Source organism: Lacerta agilis, chromosome 4 (assembly GCF_009819535.1).
Source record: "Lacerta agilis isolate rLacAgi1 chromosome 4, rLacAgi1.pri, whole genome shotgun sequence".
Classification (NCBI taxonomy): domain Eukaryota; kingdom Metazoa; phylum Chordata; class Lepidosauria; order Squamata; family Lacertidae; genus Lacerta; species Lacerta agilis.
Window position 1 is genome coordinate 76704879 of NC_046315.1, and position 25200 is coordinate 76730078.

General features: G+C 41.6%; 1 protein-coding gene across 6 annotated transcripts in view; it reads right to left on the reverse strand.

The window, feature by feature from the left end:
• The window catches only part of ATP11A (ATPase phospholipid transporting 11A), a 108232-nt gene extending 92245 nt beyond the window's left edge, over window positions 1–15987 (reverse strand). For all 6 annotated transcript variants that reach the window (XM_033147748.1, XM_033147747.1, XM_033147752.1 and 3 more), the window contains exon 1: window positions 15577–15987. In XM_033147748.1, the coding sequence (XP_033003639.1) occupies window positions 15577–15615 (39 nt within the window). In that variant the 5' untranslated portion in view covers window positions 15616–15987. The remainder of the gene's footprint in view (window positions 1–15576) is intronic.
• Window positions 15988–25200: the final 9213 nt, after the last annotated feature.

Below are 25200 nucleotides of genomic sequence, written 5' to 3' on the forward strand. Positions count from 1 at the left end.
TTAAGCAAAAAGTCAATTTATTTACTGGCTAATGGTGGAAAAAGTGAAGATATAACTTAAAGCCTAGGCCCAAGTTCTGTTCCCTCAAATCCTACACCACTTTCCGTACACATGGTTGCATAGCCTATAGACAGCTACTTCCAAAATGCACCTGAGCTTTTTTTCAAAACTGAATTGGTCACCTCAGTCCAAACAGGAATTCCAAATAATAGTTACACCAATTGCTTAGCTTTGATTTTGTCTGCTGCAAGAAAAACAACAATCTCTCAGCACCTTAACGATTAATAGATTTGTTCTGCCTTGAGCCTTTGTGGACTGTGTACTTCATCATTTGCCAAGTGTGTACAGAGGAACAAAGCATTAAGGAGGCATAAGCAATAAATAGCTATTACCACAAATCTGTGCCATCTCCCACATTCTCCAACTTTCTGGAAGCTATCCTTAAAAGATCGCAAGGCTTGCATTTGAAGCTGGTATTCAACACAGTGCTTGAGATTATTACGATGAGACTTGCTTTATACATAGAAACAATAAAATTATGTATTTATGATGCATTGTTCTTTTCCTGCATTTATATTCAAATATAGTATTTAAAAAGCATGAAGAGAAGACTTTTCTGTTTAAGACATATCTTGTCAGTATGCAACTTCTAAAAAAAATTGTTTTAAGAAAATGTTGCTAATTAATTTGACTAAGAGATCTCTAGAGCTTTAGCAGAAGTGCATTTCAGAGGATTTCAAAACATCATATCTTAGCAACAATGCAGTGGAAGAACCTAATTGTCCTTAATCCTCTAGTTAAAATAGGTTAGATGAAATCCTCTTTTGAGCAAAGCAGGAAGATTACTCAATGACATCAGGCAACAGAATCGCCACTGCTTTGCAATTTAATTACTCAACTATTGAGAATGTGAAAAATCCAAAATTAACTGGCAATAGACTTTGGATAAGATTTAGATAATTGCAAGTGAGGAAAGACAACTGCATTACTTATACCCTTTGAAGAAGCTAAAGCTTAGGCCTCAATGTTGCAGCCTTCTTAGATCAACATCTGCTGCTTCACGGCAATATACTATAACCAGCACAGCTAGTCCGAACAGCGAGAACACTGCATACAATCTTGTGAAACTAAGGACAAGGCAAATTCATTCATGATTTGTGATAGAACCAGAAAAAGAAAAAAGAAATACAGATAATAAGCGCTTATGCAGCTTAAAATAAACACAAACACACTTGTAAGGTAAGCTCTTAAACAATCTTTGAAGGCTATACCACTAAATCAAAGCTTGGATAATCGAGATTAAGATAAAAAAGGGTGTCTGTGCAGTGTAAAGAGAAAAAAGCCTTTGTTTTATCTAATCTACACTGAATTTGTTGCCATGGCAATTAAAGTAGGAAAGATAACTGTATTCTTGTGTTATTCTGCCTTCTAGTTCAGGCTGAACTTCAGCTGAGTTTTCACTTGACAATTATAACAATAGAAACATTACAGTTTCCTGTTTCTTTATCATTGGAGGCAATACTTCAACAAAGTAATGTTGAGTAAAAGGTACAGGGCTGCTGTAGGCTGATATACCGGCAATCAAGTGTCGGTGCCTCTGAAATCAACAAGACTTAGGGAGCAATCCTATACAAAAGTAGCTGGTGTAAATCAAATTGGTGTAAAGTTAAACCAGATCCAAAGTCTACTCAGCTACAGCCCTACTGCTGGATGAGCTGTCCTAAGTGTGGCAATGGGGAAACAAGCCTTTAAAATAGTCTTCGACTCTTTTTGCTGGCTTATTTTACACCAGGTTGCCTAGTCCAGTGTTTTTCAACCACTGTTCCGCGGCACACTAGTGTGCCGCGAGATGTTGCCTGGTGTGCCGTGGGAAAAATTGTGTTTATTTGATTCCTATTCAAGAGAATTACTTTATATATAGTCAATATAGGCACAGAGTTAAAATTTTTAACATTTTCTAATGGTGGTGTGCCTCGTGATTTTTTTCATAAAACAAGTGTGCCCTTGCCCAAAAAAGGTTGAAAAACACTGGCCTAGTCAAGTGATGAAGCTGCCTGGGTTTAGGATTCCACCTAAGTCCCCCCTCTCTGGTCATTAGGTTTCCAGGTTTGTCTGGCCCTCTCAGGGTGGCAGGTAAAGAGCTTGAATCTCCACGTGGGTGAGTGTGTCTTTAATCATAATGCTTGAAATTATTAAGGACACTGTACATGCAGCATGCAAGCTTCGACGCAGCAGGAGCTGGCTGCAAATTATAGCATTGTCTGCCCTTCTCCCTTCCCCTCTCCCAATTAACCTCCATCTCCAATGCCATAACAACAGGGGCCTCCCCATGACATCACCAAGGTAAAGGTAAAGGTAAAGGGACCCCTGACCATCAGGTCCAGTCGTGTCCGACTCTGGGGTTGTGGCGCTCATCTCGCTCTATAGGCCGAGGGAGCCGGCGTTTGTCCGCAGACAGCTTCCGGGTCATGTGGCCAGCATGACTAAGCCGCTTCTGGCGAACCAGGGCAGCACACGGAAACGCCGTTTACCTTCCCGCTGGAGCGGTCCCTATTTATCTACTTGCACTTTGACATGTTTTCGAACTGCTAGGTTGGCAGGAGCTGGGACCGAGCAACGGGAGCTCACCCCGTGGCAGGGATTCGAACCGCCGACCTTCTGATCAGCAAGCCCTAGGCTCTGTGGTTTAACCCACAGCGCCATCTGGGTCCCTGACATCACCAAGGGCTGCTGTTAAATCTCAGGTTTGGGCCCTGAACTCGCAGAAGCTGGGATGCTCCTGACCTGGCAAACCTACTGGACATGCCCCCAGAACTCCCCTTTTTGGGGGGATTTTGCTGGCTTAAAATATGCAGGGCTCAGCTCAGCCAACTGGGTACCAGCTGAGCAAATATAGAGGAGATATGCTGGCACATGAGGGAGCTAAGCTGGGAACCTCTCAGCACAGAGCACCAATGATATTTGAGCTAAAGTCAATATGATAAGATAAGATGATAAGATAAGATAAGATAAGATGATAAGATAAGATAGAATGCCATTATTTTCTCAGTCATTCCTGTTGATTGCAACATGGTTCTGCTCTTTTGTAAAACACACACACACACACACACACAGGAAGCATCCCCCCCAATAACTATCACAAATTTCCCTGAAACATTCATCATACTCATTCCAGTTAAGGACATTTTAGCTGTTCTTGCATTTTTGAATTGTTTTAACTACAATTTGATGTGCTAGTCCACAGCATCTCTTGAGTGTATGCATGCAAGAGAGAGAGAAATAAAACCTATACCCAGTAGCATATCTGGAATAAAAGCAAAATCTTATTCTTTCTTTCGCCTTCGAAGTATAACTTACTGGTACTGGTGCAGGAAAAATAATGAGCTGGACTTTTTTCTTTTACTTCAAATGCAACACTATAATGTCCTGTTCTGTCCCAGCTCCAGAAATATTTCCCCCTCTATAAACTATCTTAGGTTATAAGCCTGTACAAACTTACCTGAGAGTAATCCCTGTACAAAGACTTACTCCTAACTCCCATCATCTGAATAACATCATCTAGTGCTTATGAGTAAGACATCAATGTAAACATGTTTGCATAATTTTTTTAAAACTTTGTGTTAAAGTTTTGCAACTTAAAAATTAAATCTAATGAATGTCTTTTTTAAAAAAAGGTTTGAACATTATAGTACATTTAAGACATTTAAGACAACCAGTAGCAATTGGACTGTAGAATGCAACTGGCTAGGGTTAGAGCTTTCTGTAAGTGGCTTATACAGCCACAGTGCCATATCTGCTATAGCCTCTGCACCACCAGTAACAACTTCTCTGGAAGCTACAAACCCTCCTGAACAGTGTGGGATAGCTCAGGGCATAGATACCCACTTGGGCAAGAAGAATTACCCAAAATTTTGGAGTTGTTGCTTAACCAATTGTACGTTGGGCGTGATTTTTCTTTTTCTTCTAGTTAAGTGTTAACAAACAAAATCCTTGAAAGCAAAAGTATTATTTTTGAAACAAGCAGATGGGGGTGTTAACTGCACTTTCCCTAAAGCAATATGTGAAAACACTTAATTGGCTCATAATTGGCTTTAACTACCCCCAAAGGGAATTATAATTAATTCTAGATTTTAAAAATTGAGTATTTCAGGCTTATGTACATTTCCTTTTGTAATCATTATTGTAGCAATCTCTATCATCTTTTCCATTCATAGCTGCATTTTCAAATCACTTCTACTGTACTGGGAAGATAAGTATGCACTTGCCTTCTTGAAATTTTAAAGTATTCCAGCAAACAGACACTGGGAAGTTTTAAGTCAAAGTAGGATACGGGTGCATTTAAAACAAACAAACAAACAGATGCACACCCAAATAAGCTTATTTCGAAGTAAAAGCTACTGACAATAAAAAGGACCATTTGCAGGGTTAACGTTTAAGATTGGAAAGCAAGAGACCAATTTTTATACACATGTTACTGATTAATTCTTAAAAGGAACAGATCTCACATGAGATCAAAATGCCTGGCCCCATAATAATACAAAGCATCAGTATGTCAGCAGAACGTATCACCAAAAGACACAGAACACTTCAGAAGCCATGAACTTGTCAAAGGTCTACAACTGCCCAGAATGAAAAACAGTCATTCTAAACAGAGCAGAGCCAGCGGTCCTATTCAGGCAGAGCAGGCAATTGCCACTGGCTGCAAAGGAGCTTAGTGACCATTTAATGCTGGAATCATTGCATGCTGCAAGGGACATATCTTTCAGACTGCCCGAAACAAAAAAAACAACTGCATATTTAGACTGCTCCATATTCCGCATACAATGTTTGGTCACAGACTATAGTATAGACGGATATAGTCTTTGACATCTATGGCAGAAAATGTTAAGTTATATTTTAAAACCATAACAAAATGTGGATATTAACTCATCAGAAAATAGCCCCTGCGTGTTGGAATCCCGGCACATTAGCAAAAAGCAGTTGACCTACCACAAATGAACTTTTCATTGTTAAAACTGTATGCAAAGCAGATATTCAGTGTTATAGTAGTAGCCCGTTCTACAGAAGCAAAGTTATTGATGAAATTTAATCAGAAATTCCTCCTGGCAATATGAATTAGTAACAATACTATAAAGGGACCCCTGACCATTAGGTCCAGTCGCGGACGACTCTGGGGTTGCGGCGCTCAATACTAGGAGCATTCTAATATTGACCATCCAATTTTGCACATTTTCCAAATGTCAGCTTGGAGGCAGAGGTTTGGTCCTTCTGAGCAGAAGTCATTAAATCCCCCAGGCAAATAGCATCTCAGGCCCATCTTTCAAGCTGACCTGTAACACACATGGACCCGATTGTGCACTGGAGATATTTTATTTTATTTTTGTTCTTACCCATGCGAATGTTCAAGTACTGTTTATTTAAGTACTGAAGGAGTACTTTGAAGTATCTTTCCAGTCTTAAAGACTCTCAAACTCATCCATGAGAGAACAGAACAAAAGGAAAGGTTTGTGATAAAAGTTTTCACTTAAGATTTGGAAAACCAAACAAAATCTACTGTAAGAGTTCTTGTGCTCAACTCTCAATGCACTCTAACAGGTTATTGTTGACTGAATTAAAGTGGAAGCTACTTATCAGAAGGAAAAAGTGTGTACTTCACTGCTGCTCCAACACAAAAAGCTCACGGCCAACAACAACAAAATCTCATCCATATATTGCTGGATAAGCCCATTTTCCAACTGCATAATGAAAACAACAAAATAAAAATAAAATAAAATAAAATTAGTAGCTATGCTCTGAGTAAAAGTCTTTTCCCCCACAAATATCGGTATTTGCATATTTTGCTTTTGAAAGCAAGTATAGCTTAGCAAGAATACATTAGCAGTGAACCACTTTATAAATGATTAAAAGGAAGTCAATTTAGGCTGCAATCCCCACTGAATAAATATTTCCATATATATTAAAGCAAAAGGCTGCAGTGAAGACAACATATTCTCCTCCAAAACAAAAACAAAAAAAGCCCTGTATCTGGTATTTAAGTAACTGAAGACATATATTTCCCAATCCCATATAGATCTTGTATAGTAGAACTGTTTTGATCATTCCCCCTTAAAATAACAGTACTGTTTTCTACATTTCTATAACACTTTGGGTTTGAAACTGAGACAGATCTTCCTGCCATTGTCACATGACATTCATGGAAGAAGTCTACTGAAGCAGAAGGCAATGTACCCAGATAAGTATCTGCAAGATGCATTATCCAAAATTCTAGAATCATAGAACTGTAGAGTTGGAAGGGGACCCAAGGGTCATCTAGTCCAACCCCCTGCAATGCATGAATCTTAGCTAAAGCATCCATGACAGATGGCCATCCAACCTCTGCTTTAAATCCACCAAGGAAGGAAGGAGAGACCACCACCTTCCAAGGGAGAATGTTCCACTGTCGAACAGCTCTTACTGTCAGAAAGTTTTTCCTGATGTTTAGTCAGATGTTTAGTCCTGATGTTTAGAGGGATTCAGTTCTTGAGAACCACTGCTTCTTTTTACAGGACGGAACTTGCCACAAACCAAAATTGCCCAGTGGGATTAAGTCAGGCCATTTTTTGGAAATTTGTTTCACAAATGTATCTTGTCAGCTCTTATTTGACACTGGAGCAGCTCATCAGGGTGGGAAGGGAAACTGTGAATTTGAATTCTGAAAGTCAATGTTACTTTTAGCAGCTTAAATGGTATATAGGCATACAGCATTTTCTTTCTAGGCCAAAGTCATTCTGACAATACAAAATCAAACTGTTCTGCAATGACTGCTGGTCATTAAAAAAAAATGCAGCTAAATACAATTACAAATAAGTCAACGAATGACAGAATACTTCCTGCTGCACATTTAAAAAAAAACCTGTGCTGCTGCTTTTGCACATTTGAGAAGCAATCAGCAATTGCACCTGGACTGTTTCACTGTTTACATATAAAACAAAACTGGCTTTAATAAAGAGCTCCATACAGCACTGCAACTGTGCAGAACCACTGGAAATTACATAATAAATATATGCTATTATTATTATTATTATTATTAAAAACCCTATTGTAATTCAATTTAATTTTTTTAAAATAATGTAGCTAAATACAACATTATCACCTCCAGTGTTGTAATACAGACATTTTCAAGGAAACGGCAATGAATGTTTGTTTTTATTACTTCAAGTCTGGTTAAGTACAATGAAACAAAAATGTTTTAAATTCAGTATGCCCTAGCAGTTTCAGACCAAAATCTTAAGGACACTTCAAAGACCCATGACCTCCTCATGTAATTTTATACTTTACCTTCATGACCTGAATAATGCATAATATAAAGATCTTCCATTATTTATCATCATCCCAAAACCAGAGAATAAATTCACATGTTCTGACGTAGTTCCACTGTGTGCAAGTAACTGCTCACCTGAGTGTTATATTCATGCAAGCTTATGTGTGCAACACACAATGGCAGCTCCTGTAAGCAGGGATTTCTATTTACTCTTCACTCATTGAACCTGCCATTGCTTCTTTCATCAAGAATATACAGGTGAAACTCGAAAAACTAGAATACTGCGGAAAGGTTCATTTCTTTCAGTAATTCAACTTAAAAGGTGAAACTAATATATGAGATAGACTCATGACATGCAAAGCAAGATATGTCAAGCCTTTATTTGTTATAATTGTGATGATTATGGCGTACAGCTGATGAGAACCCCAAATTAACAATTTCAACTTTGGGGTTTTCATCAGCTGTACACCATAATCATCACAATTATAACAAACAAAGGCTTGACATATCTCGCTTTGCATGTCATGAGTCTATCTCATATATTAAACTCCAGTAGCTAATGGAAACAATTGCTTACATAAATGGACTTTTCCACGATATTCTAATTTTTTGAGTTTCACCTGTACATGCTGTCCACAAACCTGCTCCAGAGCGTTGGGTGCAACCCCCAGAACAGATTTGGGGGTACATTGGGGGATCAGAGGGGATGAGGAATATATCACTGCACAAGCAGAAATCCTTGCATTGACAGAATGTTCACTTTAGCATAGACTATAACCAACTGTTCTTATCTCATATTGCTCATATGTTGCTTCAATCACGAGAGCTTCAGTGAATGCAACAGATGAAGGATAGGAACTTCTGATGTGAAACATCTGGAGAAAGCTCTCAGAATTCCAATAAATTGGTTATTGGGGGGTGAGCACCCTACTGCGTTTCACATCAGCACTACTGTACCTTCTGACAATTCCAGAAAACGTTGCTATTTCAGTTGTATACTCAACTGTTATTCTTGTTGCTTGTTTGGTTTTCTGACTCGGCAATCATCATTCCTGAAGTTCATCTGTTCAGCTGTTATTCTGTTTTAATTATAGTTCAGCTGACTGGTTATATGCTTGCAAAATTATTTCTATGTTATCTTATGCCTACTGTCCTTATGTTAATCAATGTATTATTGTGGCCAATGGCTGAAACAAACAATGTGATTAATATTCAATTTAAGGCTTCCCTCCCTTTTGTTTTATAAGCCTAGCCAACAACTTTCCCCCACCACAGTCCCCATTAGCTTTTTCCCCACATCCCTCCTTTATTCCATATAACATACGGTATTTACATTTTTTTTCCCCAAGCCAGTTACAGACAATGAAAAGCAAGGAGGTTATTTACAAACGAACAGCTAGTTAAGGAATTCTGCACTGGATTTTAATCTTTAAAGACACGAGGTCTCCTAAAAACCTTCCCTGTTATACTTCCCACCCAATTTCATGTTAGTGGACGTCTGGATGCCCATCTTTATTGACAGCATCTCCTTTCATCCTGCAAGCATGGCCAGAGATGCAAAAGAAGGCAGGGCTCCTGCTATTGTTGTGTGAAGATACCTGCTGCAATACCTGTTCCCTCTTCCACACAACAACTAAAGGTGCAGGAGCCCTCTGGCCACCCACCCTACATGCTACCCACATGAAAGTCTTAGTAGTTTCGGTGACATTTACTTTCCCCAGCTAACAAACTTTATATTGCCCACTCCTTGCAGGAAATAGAAACATGTCTTTTTTTGCCTGTGCTTTATGGCACTATGTACACCAATTAACGACAACGGCAATTCTATCTCAAGTTCATCTTTGGACAGGCCACATGAGCAAGGTAGTTGCATGTACTGTATAGCACAGGTACAGCTTCTAGCAGGTACAGCACTGTCCCTGTCAATCTACAGAAGTGTTCCAAGCCTTTAGCCCTGCATTTCTGGTTTCTCCATAGCACATACAAATAGGAGCCAGCAGTTGTAAATTTAGATCATCCTATTACGCTCGCCCTAATGGCGTAGTAGCAAACACAGGGATTCAAAAACTAAATGTGAAACTGGTGTTCGCAGATACAGGGCAATTTGGAGCAAGTGAACTGACACTTTACAACCCAGGCTATAAAACCTCTGCATTCTATAAGTGTAAGATTACAATGCTAAATTCCTTTTCGTGTCTAGAACAACCACAGTCTCAAAGATGGTGCTAGCTCATGGTTGGAACAGCCCAAGTTCTTTTTCCATAGGACCTCGTCCCCAGAAAACACAACACAAAGTTTGCATAGTTTTGAAGTCATAGCACGAATTTCTATACAACACTTTCTATACTCCAGGCTGGAGTTCAACACTATGCTATGACATACCTTCCATCTGCAAAAGCATTTCACCTTGCCATGCATAACAGTCCCCTCTGGGCTGTTCGACAGGGGGGTTCTCCCAACCCCCTTCAGAGCCAATTTCAGGGAGCATGGGGTAAACAAGGCGAAGCCCTAATGTTCTCTCAAAAGCCCTTGCACAGGGCTTCCGCTGATGGGGCTGGTTAGGTGAATCCCATCCACACTTATTTTTTTATTGATGAACCTAATCTGCCATCATTAACTGCATTTCATATACTTCTCTCCATTTCGCCCTCTGAAACACTTCCTCATGTAGGCACAATTATTAAATAAGCTCATAGACCTGATCCTGTTACTTGATCTGTTTGGACAGAGACCTGCATTGTCTTCAGCTGTTATTGCTTTTTCAGTATTGCAGTTAATGAAGATTAGTATGCATAAGTGCATTCAAGTTTCCTACTCAACACATGCAGGGAAATTTCCTACATGAGACGTTATCTACAGACGCTGTTTATACTCCAAGTATTTTCTTTTCTAGTTATTTCTTCTCAACATTTGTTTCCAGTTAGTGGCAAGGGCAGCCAGGCTAGAGTTTTGCACTTATGCAAGGGAACCTGAGCTCAAATCTCCTTTCAAGCATGAGGCTTACTGGGTCCAATCATTGCCTCTCCACCCAACCTACTTTATAGGTTTGCTGCTAGGATAAAATGGAAACAGATCCATCCTTGTTGACTTGGGAGATACAAATGTGGTGCACTGCATTTGGCCATGTTTTTAAAACCATTTACTTATTTATGCATTGCCTTTTATATCCATCTCAATGAAATTTACCGGTACGTACATTCCATTAAAAACAGCCAAAAACAGTTTTACAAACAATACAAAAACAACTAAAGATGGGTTTAAAAACAGAGGCGGAGACATTTTAATCCAGCTGCAAAAGCTTGTGAAAAACAAATAATGTCTTCAATGGTTTCTAGAAAATATAAAGAGTGGGTGCCTGAGTTATCTCCACAGGGATGCTGATCCACAAAACATGGGTAGCCACACTGAAAGCCCTGCTCTGAGTTACCAGGCCTCTGATATTTTAAGGGCTTGAAGGTGTAACTCTCCTGCAGAAGAGATAAGGCGATCTTTCAAGCCTGAGCTGTACAGAGCCTTATAAGTTAGTATCTGTAGTAATGACTAATGACAAAATTAAACACTGTCTCCAGTTATTATAGGTTGGAGTGAAGACTCCACCCTTTAGCTTGTTCCTGCAGCTACTTTCATTTTCCTACGCAGCTGTGTTCATCAATAAACTGCCTCTTTGTCTGGGCTTACAAAGTGAGAAGGACTGCCTTATATTAAATAAGAACGTTAACAGCACCAAAACTTTGAACTTGGCCCAGTAACAGATCGGCAGGCAGTTCAAATCCCGCAAACACAGTGTTATATATGCTGGCAGGAGTTTTCTGCCCACAAGCAACCTAGCCACAGACTTCCCTATTTCCTGCCTGTGTTCTCTTCCCAGTTGTCTCTATTGGATTGTAAGATATTTGGAGGTTTGTATCTGTCTACCTTTCCCTATGTAACTTGGTAAGCCAACACATACATTATTTATACAGCACCATCAGTGTATCGGCGCAATAAATATGCCATTTACCTCATCCTAGTTTTTACTTGGAGAGCTATCTAAAAGGTCTAAACGCCAGCTTGTAAATTTCCTCACAAACCTTTTTACATGCTTTTGTTTCTATTTGGTTGCTCTTCTAGGCAGCTTATATGATTTTAAGCCCGTTTCCAATTCACTCAAATACAGGATGAGGCTGAACAGGGTGCAAATCCTTTGGAAATTAAAAGTGCTCAAGTGCATAGCTTGCACCGCAAAACCTGCAACATTGTTAAGTTTGGCCGCAGCACCTGGAAGCTCATTGCATAGCAGGGCTGGGGAGCCTTGGGCCTGCCAAATGTTGATAAACTACAATTCTCTTCAGCCCCAGCAAACATGGCCAATGGCTTGGGATTGTGGGAGCTGTAGCTCAGCAAATTCGGGGGGGGGGGAGGTTCTACACACACCTGGTATACTGAATGAAGTGTGTTTGACTACTGATGAAAAGTGTGTGTGTGTGCGTGTGCGTGCATGCATGCATGCATGCATGCATTAAGATGGAGGATCAGAGGGTTTTCTTTAGGATAAGGCTGTGGCACTGTGCATCTTCACAGAAAACCTGAGTGTCCCACTAGTGCCTGGAAACTGATCCTGGTATGTGTGTGTGTGTGTTGTTGTTGTTGTTGTTGTTGTTGTTGTTGTTGTTGTGTGTTGTTGTTTAGTCGCTTAGTTGTTTCCAACTCTTCGTGACCCCATGGACACTCCTGTCTTCCACTGCCTCCCGCAGTTTGGTCAAACTCAAGTTGGTAGCTTCGAGAACACTGTCCAACCATCTCGTCCTCTGTCATCCCCTTCTCCTTGTGCCCTCAATCTTTTCCAACATCAGGGTCTTTTCCAGGGAGTCTTCTCTTCTCATGAGGTGGCCAAAGTATTGGAGCCCCAGCTTCAGAATCTGTTCTTCCAGTGAGCACTCAGGCCTGATTTCCTTCAGAATGGATAGGTTTGATTTTCTTGCAGTCCATGGGACTCTCAAGAGTCTCCTCCAGCACCATAATTCAAAATCATCAATTCTTCGGTGATCAGCCTTCTTTATGGTCCAGCTCTCACTTCCATACATCACTACTTGGAAAACCATAGCCCTACCTTACACTGTTTATTATTAAAAACATGTGTATGATGTCTTGTAAGGTCCTACCCTTTGTTGCGTTCAGCAAGTCTCTTTAATTTCCACCTCACACTTGAGGCGAGAGCTCCAGTGTGCAGGGTGTGTGTGTGTGGATGCTAGCCCACCAAGAAAACATTTCTACTAGTCTGATTGTGGGTGGGAGGTAGATAGATATGGCAGTATGTTATTATCCTTTTCTGTGACGACAGAGGATTGTAGAAGTGGTTGTTTTGTGAGGAGAGGGCAAGCTGGTGAGCATTAACGCTTATTCAGGGCTACAGCAAATCTGCAGTAGTGCTCAGCCTGTAGAGATGCTGTAGTGGGTGAACAACTCAGCTTCCAATAATCTCAGAACTGGCCCTTATGTTGTCAAGATACACTGGGCAGCGTATGGGCAGCACATGCTTAACCCTGGGTACTGCACTGCAGGAGGCACCAGAACAATGCTGTGGATTGTGGAATGAAGTACGGCAGAGGCCACCAAACGTTAGTCTCACATAGGACACCACTAAAATTTGAGAGCCCAAAGTTCACCACTGTGCTGACAACCCAGAAGCCAAAGGAATGCCTGGACAAGATTTACAATGGTTGGGAAATCCTCTTACCAGTCACGGAAGTGGTAAAACTAGAATAAAATTCACCCAAAACAGTAACAAATTATGGGTTGTATCAAATGCTAGCCCTACTCACAATAGATCCACTGAAGTTAATAGGCACGACTAACCAAGTTTTATTAATTTCAATGGGTCCATTCTAAGTATATTTATTGGCATCATTTCCATAGTTTATACACTTAAGACTTCCTTGGCACAAAATTTCTGTGTCTTTATTTATTTAGAATGGAGTATGCACAGAACTTTGCCTGCTCTATAGGCTAGCAACTCAAGAAACAACTGATACAACCACAGCCCTTCCAAAATGCTAAATAATATACAATTAGCTACTCATTGCTCATCTTGACCTACCACATTATCATTCTTCAGCATTTGCAAACAAAGTACCTGTAACTAACAAAGCAGTCCTGCAAATGTGTGCTCAGAAGTAAGACGCTCTGCACTCAATGGGGCTCATACCCCAGGTAAGCATGCATTGGATTGCGGACTAAAACCCAACCAACACACACGATTTTACATGGATGTCCCCCCACTTTTTTAGATAAGAAAGCACACATTGTATCAGCATGCTCAGGAAAACACAGACAACTAAGCAATGGCTGTGTGCTGGAGACAATAATGTATAATATGCCTCAAGGGCTTTTTGTTCTGACCTCAGCGCAAATCATGAGACTATCAGACTCATGACGGATCACTTACTGGAAAGCTTCAGAAAGAAGGGGAGCTTGTAAACAGACAGGCTCCAGAGCCTTATTACATATACGAGCATCATAAAATGTGCATATCTGTCAATCTGTTTACACTGTGGTTTTTCGAAACGTTAACTGTAGCAAGAGGTTCTCTCTCTTTCTCTCTCTCCACGGGACTCCCAATGAAGTACAGGATCAAATACAAACTGGCCCCCCAGTTCTACAATGCTTACCATTGGCTTTCAGCTGAACTAATTGTCCACTACATCCTTACACGCCTCAAACCAAACACATTTACAGTATTTTTCCATGTATAAGATGCCCCCCATGTATAAGACGCCCCCTAATTTTTGACATTACAGTAATTTTTAGGTGAGAAACCTAGTCTTATACACTGAAAAATACAGTAATTGTAAGTAACTTCAGTTACTGTAGGCAGTCATTCTTCACACAATTTTCTGAATGTAAACTCCACTGAAGTATATGATGCAAGTATTATTTAGGATTAGTGCAATGGTTTAGTGCAGCTATCCAACCAATTGTCATCTGTTGCTGACCTTCAGAGGCAACTGTTGAGAACCATTTTCTTAATTCGATTTAAAGAGGCTTAAGAAAGCGCTGGCAACACATGTCAATTAATTTTGAGTGTTGCTGGCCTATTAGCTTTCCCCAAGCATAAACTGCAGCAAGCAAATCATATGCTGGACTGAAATGTTCATGGCCACACTCTGCCCGGCCAAGTAGAAGGGTAATCTAATGTTATTTGATCAGTTCCAAATAGTTTTCAGCCTCCAGTTGCCAAGAGAAGGAAGCTGTGCTGCCAGCAGTGAAATAATATTTTTTAAAATTGCTTTTATTAGAGATTTTCTTGGGTTGCAAAAGTACATACAGCATCTCTATTTTCAGATCATAAGGTCCTTTCTACAGATCAGTTATATTATTTGTGAGACTTTAATGTTGTATAAAGAATTATTTTTAAAAAGTATATTAGAAAGTTGAAAAAGAGAAGATGGTTGTGCATATGCATGTTTACACAAAAGCAGTGCTTTTTTCTAAAAACAAAAACAAAAAAATGTTTAAGGGTACGCTCATTTCTCTACTCATATTGAAATACTGCCCTCAATGAGGCCAAACTTAGATTCAAAAAATGTTTAGGGGTATGTGTACCCCTGCATCCCCCCAGAAAAAAGCACTGCACAAAGTAATCCTACGACATGTAACTTGGTAGTAAGCCGCGGTGCAAGGAGTTGGGTTTACTGCCCAAAAAAATGCACATAGAACCAGGCTGCAAAACAGTGATCCCAAACCCATTTATTTAGGTTTAAGCCATGCCCAGCATCAGGCTGCAGGTAAGCAAGCGCCATTGAACCTTCCAGGTAAATGTGTTTAAAAGCAGGTGGCAGGCCGATTTCCTAAATTTACCTATTTAGAAGCAAACTGCACTCAGAGTAATAGGACTATCAACCGTAGATCAGGCACATCTATGAATGAGAAGGAGAAGAATCATAGAGGGCTTCAACCCTTCCTTTTTATCTCTAGGAAAATCTAAGGGGAGCGGCTGAGAATTTGCCTCCAGGGATCAACATTTCACAGACAGAAAGATGAAGCGGGGAGGGACTCGCTGGGCTTTGCTCCCTTCGGGTCTGCGATGCCCTGAAATTAAAGAAAGCGACATCTTCGCGAGGCTCGGGTGCTCTGCGCGAGAGGGGCCAGCGCGCCATGCCTGCGCGCAAGGGAGCGTTTCCACACTATGAGCAAAGCCAGGCAAGCTTTCCTCTCTTTTTGCTTTGGCGCGCTCGGCAGGACGCCTTGGCGACGGCAGGCGACACCGACCCCTGCCCAGGGGGGCGCCGGATACTCACGTATCTATTAATAAGAGTCCTGAGGCGGCTGCAATCCATGGCGAGGCGACGGGCAGCTGCTCAGGCGGCTCTCAGCCGCCTCCTCCTGCGCCGCCGCCGCCGCCTGCTCCTTCTCCTACAGGCGGGAGACTCCAGCCAGGGGGAGCTTCTCTCTCTGCCTCTCGGTCTCGGTCGCCGCTCTGCTACTTCCTACATCCACCACCACGCCGGAGTTTCTGTCTCATGGCAGCCGCAGCCACATCCCTGCCCTGCCTTGACCTGCCGGGGATTCTTGGCGGGCGATTCTTCCGCTCAGTCATGCGTGCGCCAGGCTGGGGCGTCTCGGTTGCCTCTGCCCATGTGCGCTCAGCCAGCCAGCCGTCCCCGGCAGCTCGCTCCGAAAAGGCGGCGGTGGAGGAGGAGCAGCAGCAGCAGCAGCAGGAAGAGGATTATTGGGGGGGGGGGGGACAAAAGGCAACTTTGCTCGGAGACTTGCGCAGGTAGCGGGGCGGCAAAGCCGGGTCCCCCCCGCGCTTCAGTGCTTCAGGAAATCTGCCCCCTAAGCCCGGCTGCTTTCCGCGCAATGGCTCTCTGTGTGGCGAGCTCCCCGAGAGCCTCGGGTTCTTCTCACTCGCGCTTTGATCTTTCGCTGCTTAGCCAGTCAGCTCACGTCATACGGTGCGGGTGAGCATGCGCGCTCCGAACTTCTCAAGTACAACAACACACACCCCTTTACGCCTCCCTCCCTCTCTCTTTATAATATATATATTTTGCACACCGGCGCGCTCAACGCTGAGCGCATTACCTTAAGCTTGAGGCTGGGCTTCGCTCCGTACAGAAGTGACCCAGCCAAGCAAGAATAAAAAAGGTGAAGGGGCGGGAAGGAAAGGATGACCTGTTCCACATCCGCCGGTGTATGTGTGTCTGTGTGTTACAATAAATGGAGAGCATCAAAAGTATTTTTGTGCCCTGTGTCTTCTACAAGGAAGCTGCGAGAGCTGCTTTTTGTTTTGTTGGCTCGGCCAGTGGGGGCGTTTAGTGGGAGCGTATAAACAATCACCGCGACAGCTTCCGTCCAAAGCCACTCCAGGAATGTACAAGGGCTGATGGTAGGGGGATTATGCACAGAAGACGAGGAAGGCTTCATGTGTTGCAGATCTGAGAAAATGGCCAGGGAAGCGCGGCTAAAAAGAAGGGGACCTGCTGCCAACAGGCCGTTTCCGTTTGTTTCCTGAGATCACTCGCCTTTATCCCACAAAGGTAGCAGTAGCTAGGTGACGGCTGGCTAGGTTGCAGCTGGAGCCCATGGAGGGAGCATCAGAGGTGAGGTGCCGCTAAAAAGCTTTTGAGCCTCCTGGGAACTCCAGGGCAGAGAATACTGTCTTGGCGGCCTTTTATATTTCTAGAACAGGGAAACAACAACGTGGTACATATATTACAGGAGCCAACTTCTGAGACTAATAAATATATGCATCACCAGCCCTCATCAACCACAATGGGAAAGGAATCTTAATTTTCCTCTAGAGTAGGAGAGCAGCCGGTTACTACTTGAATATTTCTCCCTTCTTTCTCTCAGAGAGTCCTCACAAGAATCACACACAGCTTCAGACATCTACATTACCCAGAAGGGAAGGGAGGGAATTTTTGAAAGAGGATGTGCTGGTGAATGGCTCAGGTACCCAGCATTTCTTCTCCGCCCTCTCACCTTAGGGAAGAGGCACTGTGCTGGCTGTGGTACAAAATGTGCCCACCTGAAAGTGCCCTGAACCACAGGGGTTGTTCCCACTATCTGAGAAACGCTATTCTAGAAGCTTGTCCTTCAAACTTCTGTGGGTACACTCAAAATATTTCCCAGGGTTTCCACTTGTTTTGCTGGGGCAAAGATTAGGGACCTGTTACATACAGCAGATGGGAAAGAGGACTGGTGAGAGGTGCAATGCCTTGGAATGTCTGAAGGCACAATATTTCTGGAAGTGGAACCAGCAACTGTAGTAATATGGACAAATAAGAACCTCCATTTTTGGAATCAAACATGGGCTTTCATAAGCATTTACTTAGTCTCCTTTCACTTCTCGAACCACTGCTTTTATGTTCCATTCCAGGTGCCATTGCACTTTCAGTATAAATAATAGGGAGACGGAGTGGGGGAGTTTTCAGACATGGTCCTGGAATCTACCAGCCTTTCAGGATGAATGGGTTGTCTTTCAGAGCCTATAGCATTTGCCCCATATGAGTAAACAATTGTACTTGAAGGCATAGGTGGGTTTATTGATCTGTGTGTGGGTTTATCTTTTTGCTAGGATTTTAAACCAGAGCCAAAGTACCAGTTTAACAGTAATGCAGATACTGTCAATTTATACACACTTCATAGGCAATTGGATTGAATGGTTTCTCAAAAAGGTTTTTTTTTAAAAAAAATCTGGCTATTTATTTCTATAAATTTAAGCGATTACATGACATAATATTCCCTAAATGTTATCTATTATGAGAAACCACAACGTTTTGCTTTAATTGAACAAATTTATCAAATGCAAGTCTGTTAATTGATTCGAAAACTTTCAATCATTTGGCAGTGCTAATAAACAATTATATAAAAGTGCAAATGCCACCACTTTCCCAGTAGATTACACCACAAGATGATACAGTGGAACTATATGGCAAGCTGATGCATGAATCAACTCTCCAATCCAGATATTCATGATGAAAAAGGACACTCAAGCTACCATGCACAAACACTTTCTCAGCAAGTATATTGGAAAGAGTAACACAAAGTGGTTCTGGTTTCAAAGGATCAACCATTAAAATAAACAGTGTGTGGATACATATTACTAATAATATCACTGTATCACACAGAGCTGCTCGATTGCCAAAGAAAGGCAGCACAGAGGAAGTCATGTGGAAATATTAGTCACTGATTTGTCTTCCTTCAGTTTATGTAAATACTGTTGTGTGCAACCCACTCTCAGAGCAGTGAGAGACTCCAGGAGTTTCAGCCAGGGTTCGGTTTGCTTGGAATTAAGGTCAGTAGAGGCTGTGGTGACTTTAGGGCATGTAGTTTTAATTACACATACCGTATTTTTTGCTCCATAAGACACACTTTCCCCTCCTAAAAAGTATGGGGAAAAGTCTGTGCATCTTATGGAGCGAAGGTGGTGGGGTGGCGGCGGGACCAGCAGCCCGAAAGGGCTCCTTTTGGGCCGCTGGTCCCATCTCCTCTGCCGCCGCCGATGCCCCCTGCCTCTCACTGAACAATGAACGCGGCGAGGGGGGGGGCAGTGGTGGCAGAGGAGATGGGACCAGCAGCCCAAAAGGAGCTCTTTCAGGCCGCTGGTCCCACCGCTACCCTCCACCTCTCACCGACGCTCGCCCTCCGCTTGCTCCTCCCCTGCACACAAGCCAGGGGGCGGCTTCCCTTTGGGGCAGCGGAGCTGGGCAGGAGCCGCTTACATGGGTGTAGGCGGCTCCTGTCCCTCTGCTGCTTTGAAGTGAGCCATGAGGGAGGGCTCCGATTCCCTCCTCCATGGCTTGCTTTGGGGCAGTGGAGCTCCTCCCAAGCCTCCACGGGAGGAGAGTGATCCTTGCAGAGGCTTGGGATGGAAGCTCCCAAGCCTCCCAGGCTTCTGCAGGGATTGCTCTCCTCCTGAGGAGGCTGCGATTCAGAATTTTTTTTCTTGTTTTCCTCCTCTAAAAACTAGTTGCGCCTTATGATCAGGTGCGCCTTATGGAGCGAAAAATACGGCATATACAACCTGAGCCTAGGATGGAAGAGCTCACAGCATTAATACCATAGCAGATCTTTCCTCCTTGTTAGGCATGCATGGAAATCCCAAGCCACAGCTTCTGGTCCAGCACAGAGTAAGACAATTCTCTGTGTCTCCAGCTTAACACAGGAAAAATATGAAGAGTGCCTCTGAACATGTGCAGATTCACAGCCGTGATTTTAAAATCAGAATTATTATTAGAGTCACACACCCCCTCTGCTGCCAACCAACCTCACCATAAAAGTTTTTGTAATTTCTATTTGGATCTAGAGCCTCACACTGATGATGCTGATGCACTTGTGATTCGCCTGAGCTGCCTTAGGTTTCAGAAGGGGCTGGCTGAAAGCAAGTTGACCCCTCCGGTGAAGTGTTAAACCCCCACAGAATCAGTCCTGAAAAACCTAGTTTGATGGGCAAGTTGTACAAGTCATGATTGGCTGGGTTTCATACATGCTCAGTCCTGTGGAAGTAGTTTAATTCTTTTTGTTGTTGTTGTTGTTGTTGCTGTTGCAAATCTGTTTCACCACCACCACCTACAGTACTCAGAAGCCTGATCCTTTCACATTTACTCAAGAAGAATCCTCCCTGAGTATGGGAAGCAGAAATGCATCTTCTTTCTGCTCAAGACAATTACTTCCCCTTTGTCATTCAGTGACTTGATTCAACGTAATGCAATGCATTTTAGAAATGCATCTTCCGGGCTTATATGCCTTCAGCATTCCAGCCAGTAACAACAGATCCTCAAATATGACAATCTAAAAACCGAGAGAGATTTCTGCCCCTCAGAAATACCTTTAGAATCTCTTCTATTTTCAGGGCATCTGCCTACTATACAGATGCATCAATATACAGACGTCACACTATTTTAATTCTCTTTTACATCAGAGACAAATAAAGCTTTTGGGGTTCTAACCACTACCTGAAGGTGTTAATGAGCTGGATTATGGCTAACAAACTGAAGTTCAAACAGATAAGAATCTGATAACATTGATAGTCTTTACTTGGACTTTGTTATTTCAACCCATGTTCAGCTGTACTCATTCTACCTGCCTATTTTATAGTTTTGTGTTTTTTGGTTTGTTGTAATAATTGTTCTCTCTGTTTTATATACATTATAAAATGAAATTGAAGATAATCTTTCAAAAAAAACAAAAAAACAAAAACAGACAAGAATGAGGAAGATTGAGCCCCTTTTCCAGAGTCAATCTGGTTTGGATGGTGTGGGGAAAAAAACACACCACATGTTCTCAGTTTGGGAAAGCTCTGGAATCAGATTTACACAGAGATAACCATGTGGCAGCAGAGGTCAGAACAGGAGTTCTTCTGCTCAGTTCAAATTATTATTATTATTATTATTATTATTATTATTATTATTATTATTATTATTATTATTATTACCCCACCCATCTGGCTGGGTTTCCCCAGCCACTGTGGGCGGCTCCCAACAGAATATGAAAAACACGATAAAACATCAAACATTAAAAACTTCCCTAACAGGGCTGCCTTCAGATGTCTTCTAAAAGTCAGTTAGTTGTTTATTTCCTTGACATCTGATGGGAGGGCGTTCCACAGGGCGGGCGCCACTACCAAGAAGGCCCTCTGCCTGGTTGCTGTGCCCATTGCACACATGCCTGAGAAAGTAAGACATGCCTACAGTAAGACATTTCTTAGTTGCATCAGTCCTGGGTTACTGGAATGCAATCTACATAGCATGAGTGTCCCCACCCAAAAGTCCAGTGCAGGCAGGCAAGGTCTATTACTTGTAACTACAGGTTGTTGACTATTTGCAGTTTATATGACTGAACCACTCATGCTATAACATGGTGCCAAAGAGAAGCAATTAGGCAATGAGAAATGTCTTGTTTGTGATTTACTGCATTGCATGGGATTGTACGTTTCAGAGTTAACTTCTAACAACTTGATTTAGACAATTTGTCCATTGAACAACAATACCAAGTCAAATTAAAAACTGAATTTCACACCGTTTACACAGAATCTGTCTTGGCTTGATAAACTTTTTTTTGGGGGGGGGTATAAATGCTTGTCTGTACATAACATAAAGGAGAATAAAACACAAAGTGGGTCACTCTTTAAATAAAATCTGGAATCCTTGAAGGTCTTGGCCAAATCAGTCAATAACTTCTTCTATAAATTTGTTCTTGGAGTGGTTCTTCAACTTTTCTTTATGGGCAATGAACAAACACAAGCCAGACAATTGATCTGCACTCTTTGTCAAATGTAGCCATGTTTTCACCCAGCACAAAGTGCTGAAGGACTGTTTACTTGTGCATATTGTAACTGGGAGGGAAAATGCTCCAAAGATGGCTATTTTAACAGCAGGGAACCGTTGGGTGTGGTCCAATAGTTCAGTAAGGCTCATGCTGCATGTCACACAACGTTTGGCATATTTCTTTCATATGTCTTTCTGTCCAAGTAACAGATTCATCCCCAAAGTTTTCAGATTTGTAAGGTTTCTGAATAGAACATACAGCGTGACATATATATATATATATATATATGAACCACCAAGAGAAATCATGCTTTTCTTCTCCTTCAAAGCTATTGTTTGAGTCGTATGAAAATGTATGCATTAAGACTCACTTGATTAATCGGCGTAAGACTTATTTAAAATTTAGTAGTAGACTTGCATTTTGTTTTTATATTTGGGGAAACAATGGGAGGAAGGAGCAGAGTAAAACTTATGTCATTCATTAATTCATGTAATTTATAGGCTGCCCAACATTACCTGGACGGCTAACGGGGAATATAACACAAACAAAACCCCAGTGAAAACAACACTATACAACCAATATGGGAGCATGATAAAATCACAAATCACTTTGAAACAGGGAGCAGAGGAAAATAAACTTTGCGTGCATGAGCATAGGAGCATGCCTAATTTATTTTCTTTGCCCTACCGTGACATATTTAAATTAGTCTCACTGTTCATGTAGCAGAACTGATAAGAGGAAGCAGCCAAAAAAAGAAGCCAAGTCGCTTCAAAGACACATGAGCTGGACTCTACCTTAAGCCAGCAAAAAATGTCATATAAAAGAGGATCCAATCACACTGTCCCTTCAGGCAGTGGAAGATACAGACAAGATCAAAGAGGCACTTGACTTGACTTGAAATGCTCAGTTCCAGGAAACAAATTTTTGAAGTTGCATTAGAACTAGAGAAGGGAAAAGCCCATCAGCCTGCCAAAGTTCACCCTCCTCTCAGTTGTTCACAGGATCAAAGGTACCAGCATTCCTAATACAGCAATCAGAAATGTTAAGCTGTGAGACTGTCTTTTCCATGAGACAATAACCTCCAAATATTTTGAAGATTCAGATAGTTTCAGATTAATGACCTATAGGGTTATCTTATTAATTAATGGAACTGAGAGTTAAAAGCACCCTTTAAATTTGATTTTGTTCCAGTGTGGTGGATATTAAATATGGCTTTTCTTCTGATGTTCACAAAGGATGTTTATACCTGAAGGAGCGTCTCCACCCCCATTTTTCAGCACCAAGGGCCTTCTGGTGGTTCCCTCACTGCAAGAAGCGAAGTTAAAGTGAACCAGGCAGAGGGCCTTTTCGGTGGTGGCACCCACCCTGTGGAATACCCTCCCATCAGATGTCAAGGAAATAAACAACTATCCGACTTTTAGAAGACATCCGAAGGCAGCCCTGTTTAGGGAAGTTTTTAATGTTTGATGTTTTATTCTGTTTTTAATGTTCTGTTGAAAACCGCCCAGAGTGGCTGGGGAAACCAAGCCAGATGGGTGGGGTAGAAATATATTATTATTATTATTATTATTATTATTATTATTATTATTATTATTATTATTAAAGGAGCCTGTTTATCCAGAATTAAGTCCTTCTGACTCCCACATAAGTGTATGTAAGGCTGCTGCTTTCACCATTTTTGTGTATTCAGAACATAGAAAAATGAATCAGGTTTCGAAGCACGAGGACTGAAGAGTGCAATCTTATGCATGGTTACTCAGAATCCCACAGTTTATGAATTACTGCCCTACCCTACGCACATTGGCTCAGAAGAAATTTCTTTGCTGTTTACTCTGAAGAAAGTAGGACTTATTCCCAAGTACCGGTAAGTGTTCATAGGAACATAGCTAAACTAAACAGCTAAGCAAACAATGGTTGCAGATGCTTTTACTAGCAAAAATACACCAGTGCCTCTGCGGGAAAAAAGTACATTCACTATTTTCTGATCAGGTGAACTGCTGATTATAAAGTGTAATTACAGGGATGTTTAGGTCCAGCCCTGTAAAATGTCTCTGACACCAAATCAGGAAGAGTCCTGAAAATTAGATTCTAGGGGTCTGATACATTGGAATATTATTCTGTCCAAGACCAGTCCCCTTAAAATGATGGGGTATGCTTGGAAGCACTTTTGTGCTCTTGTACAGCTTCTGTTGTTTGTGCCCCAAGATGACAGGCAGAGATTAAAGTATTTTCACAGTAAAGTCATGCTGTCAGCCCTGTTTTTGTCCATTTCTCCAAGAAGTCAACAAAAATTAAAATCATCTACATGGGGATTTTTTATTTTATTTTTACATATATAAAAGAAACAATATTGGTCTAATACTAGGCAGTCCCTCTGGTGCTGCACAGCAACAATCCAGACAATTTCTGATCAAGATATCTTAATAGAACCATTTCGTTTACCATAAACCTTTTAACAAAACCTAAGGCTTCTGTCCTCAGGCTTGATGTATGGATGAAAACAACTAGTTTGGGCTTCCAATGAAATGGTTTGGTTATTTTTACTCAGTAACATACATGCTTGTACATAATCATCAGCTAAAGTAGACAATCTGTGGCAGACAGCATTGTTTGGTATTTTAAGTGCAGTTGGTTTTTTTTTTATGTACTCCAGTGCTGCTTAATGATTGATTATAATGCTTTGACCTTGTAGTTCTCCAAGTGCCAATACTATCTTAGCCTCAGAAAACATAGAAATACACCTTCTTGCCCATTTATCGCATCTCCCCATGCCATGGGTCCCATGGCATGTCTCCCATTGCATTATTCACCAATACTGTACTAGTTCTGCCCCCATAGTACCTAGAGGTTCTAATGCAGTATTTAACTCTTGACACCAGATAACTCCTTTGATCCTAGTTAGGGCTTTAAAACTTACTATACAAGTAGTATTACCATATGCTAGGCTAAATCTTGGAGGTTATGCCAGGGCATTCAGATTAGATGTAATGCTATTAACAATCATAGCAACAGAGAGTTATGCTATAGCCTTACAAATTAACATAGAACCACACTCAGTACACTGCTTCGCTTGGAAACTTTAGAAGATATCAACAATATACAATCGGTCAGCAAAGCAATACTAATTAGCAAACGATGCTAGAAGTCTTTTTAGTTAGAAAGAGCACTTGATGCAAGGAAAGAGCATTACTGGATAATAGAAACTTAGACTGGAAGTCTCTACCTTCTATTACCAGTTGTACGGGCCTTGATTCCAAGAACTCTGTGACTCATTGCATGTGCCTGAGGGAATTTTGAACTTCTGTGTCCTGAAAAGCAATGCCACGCCACATGGTTGCTCATCCATTAAGTATCCCAAGTGAAATGAGAGAGAATGCTATTGGCTCTTTTAATTTTGCTCCTGGGTTCTTTCCTTGTCATTGAAAGCTATCATCCATATTGGTCAGTCGGTAAATCACTTGGGCGAGAAATGGCGCAGATCTGTATAGCAACTTATTGCAACTCTGACAGTTGTGAAATGATAACTCATTGTTGTCTTCTTAAAGGAGTAATCATGCCGGTAAGAGCCACCCAGAGTGACTGGGGCAACCCAGTCAGATGGGCAGCATGTTGTTGTTGTTGTCACCAGTCTTCCTTTAACATCAATCTCTCAT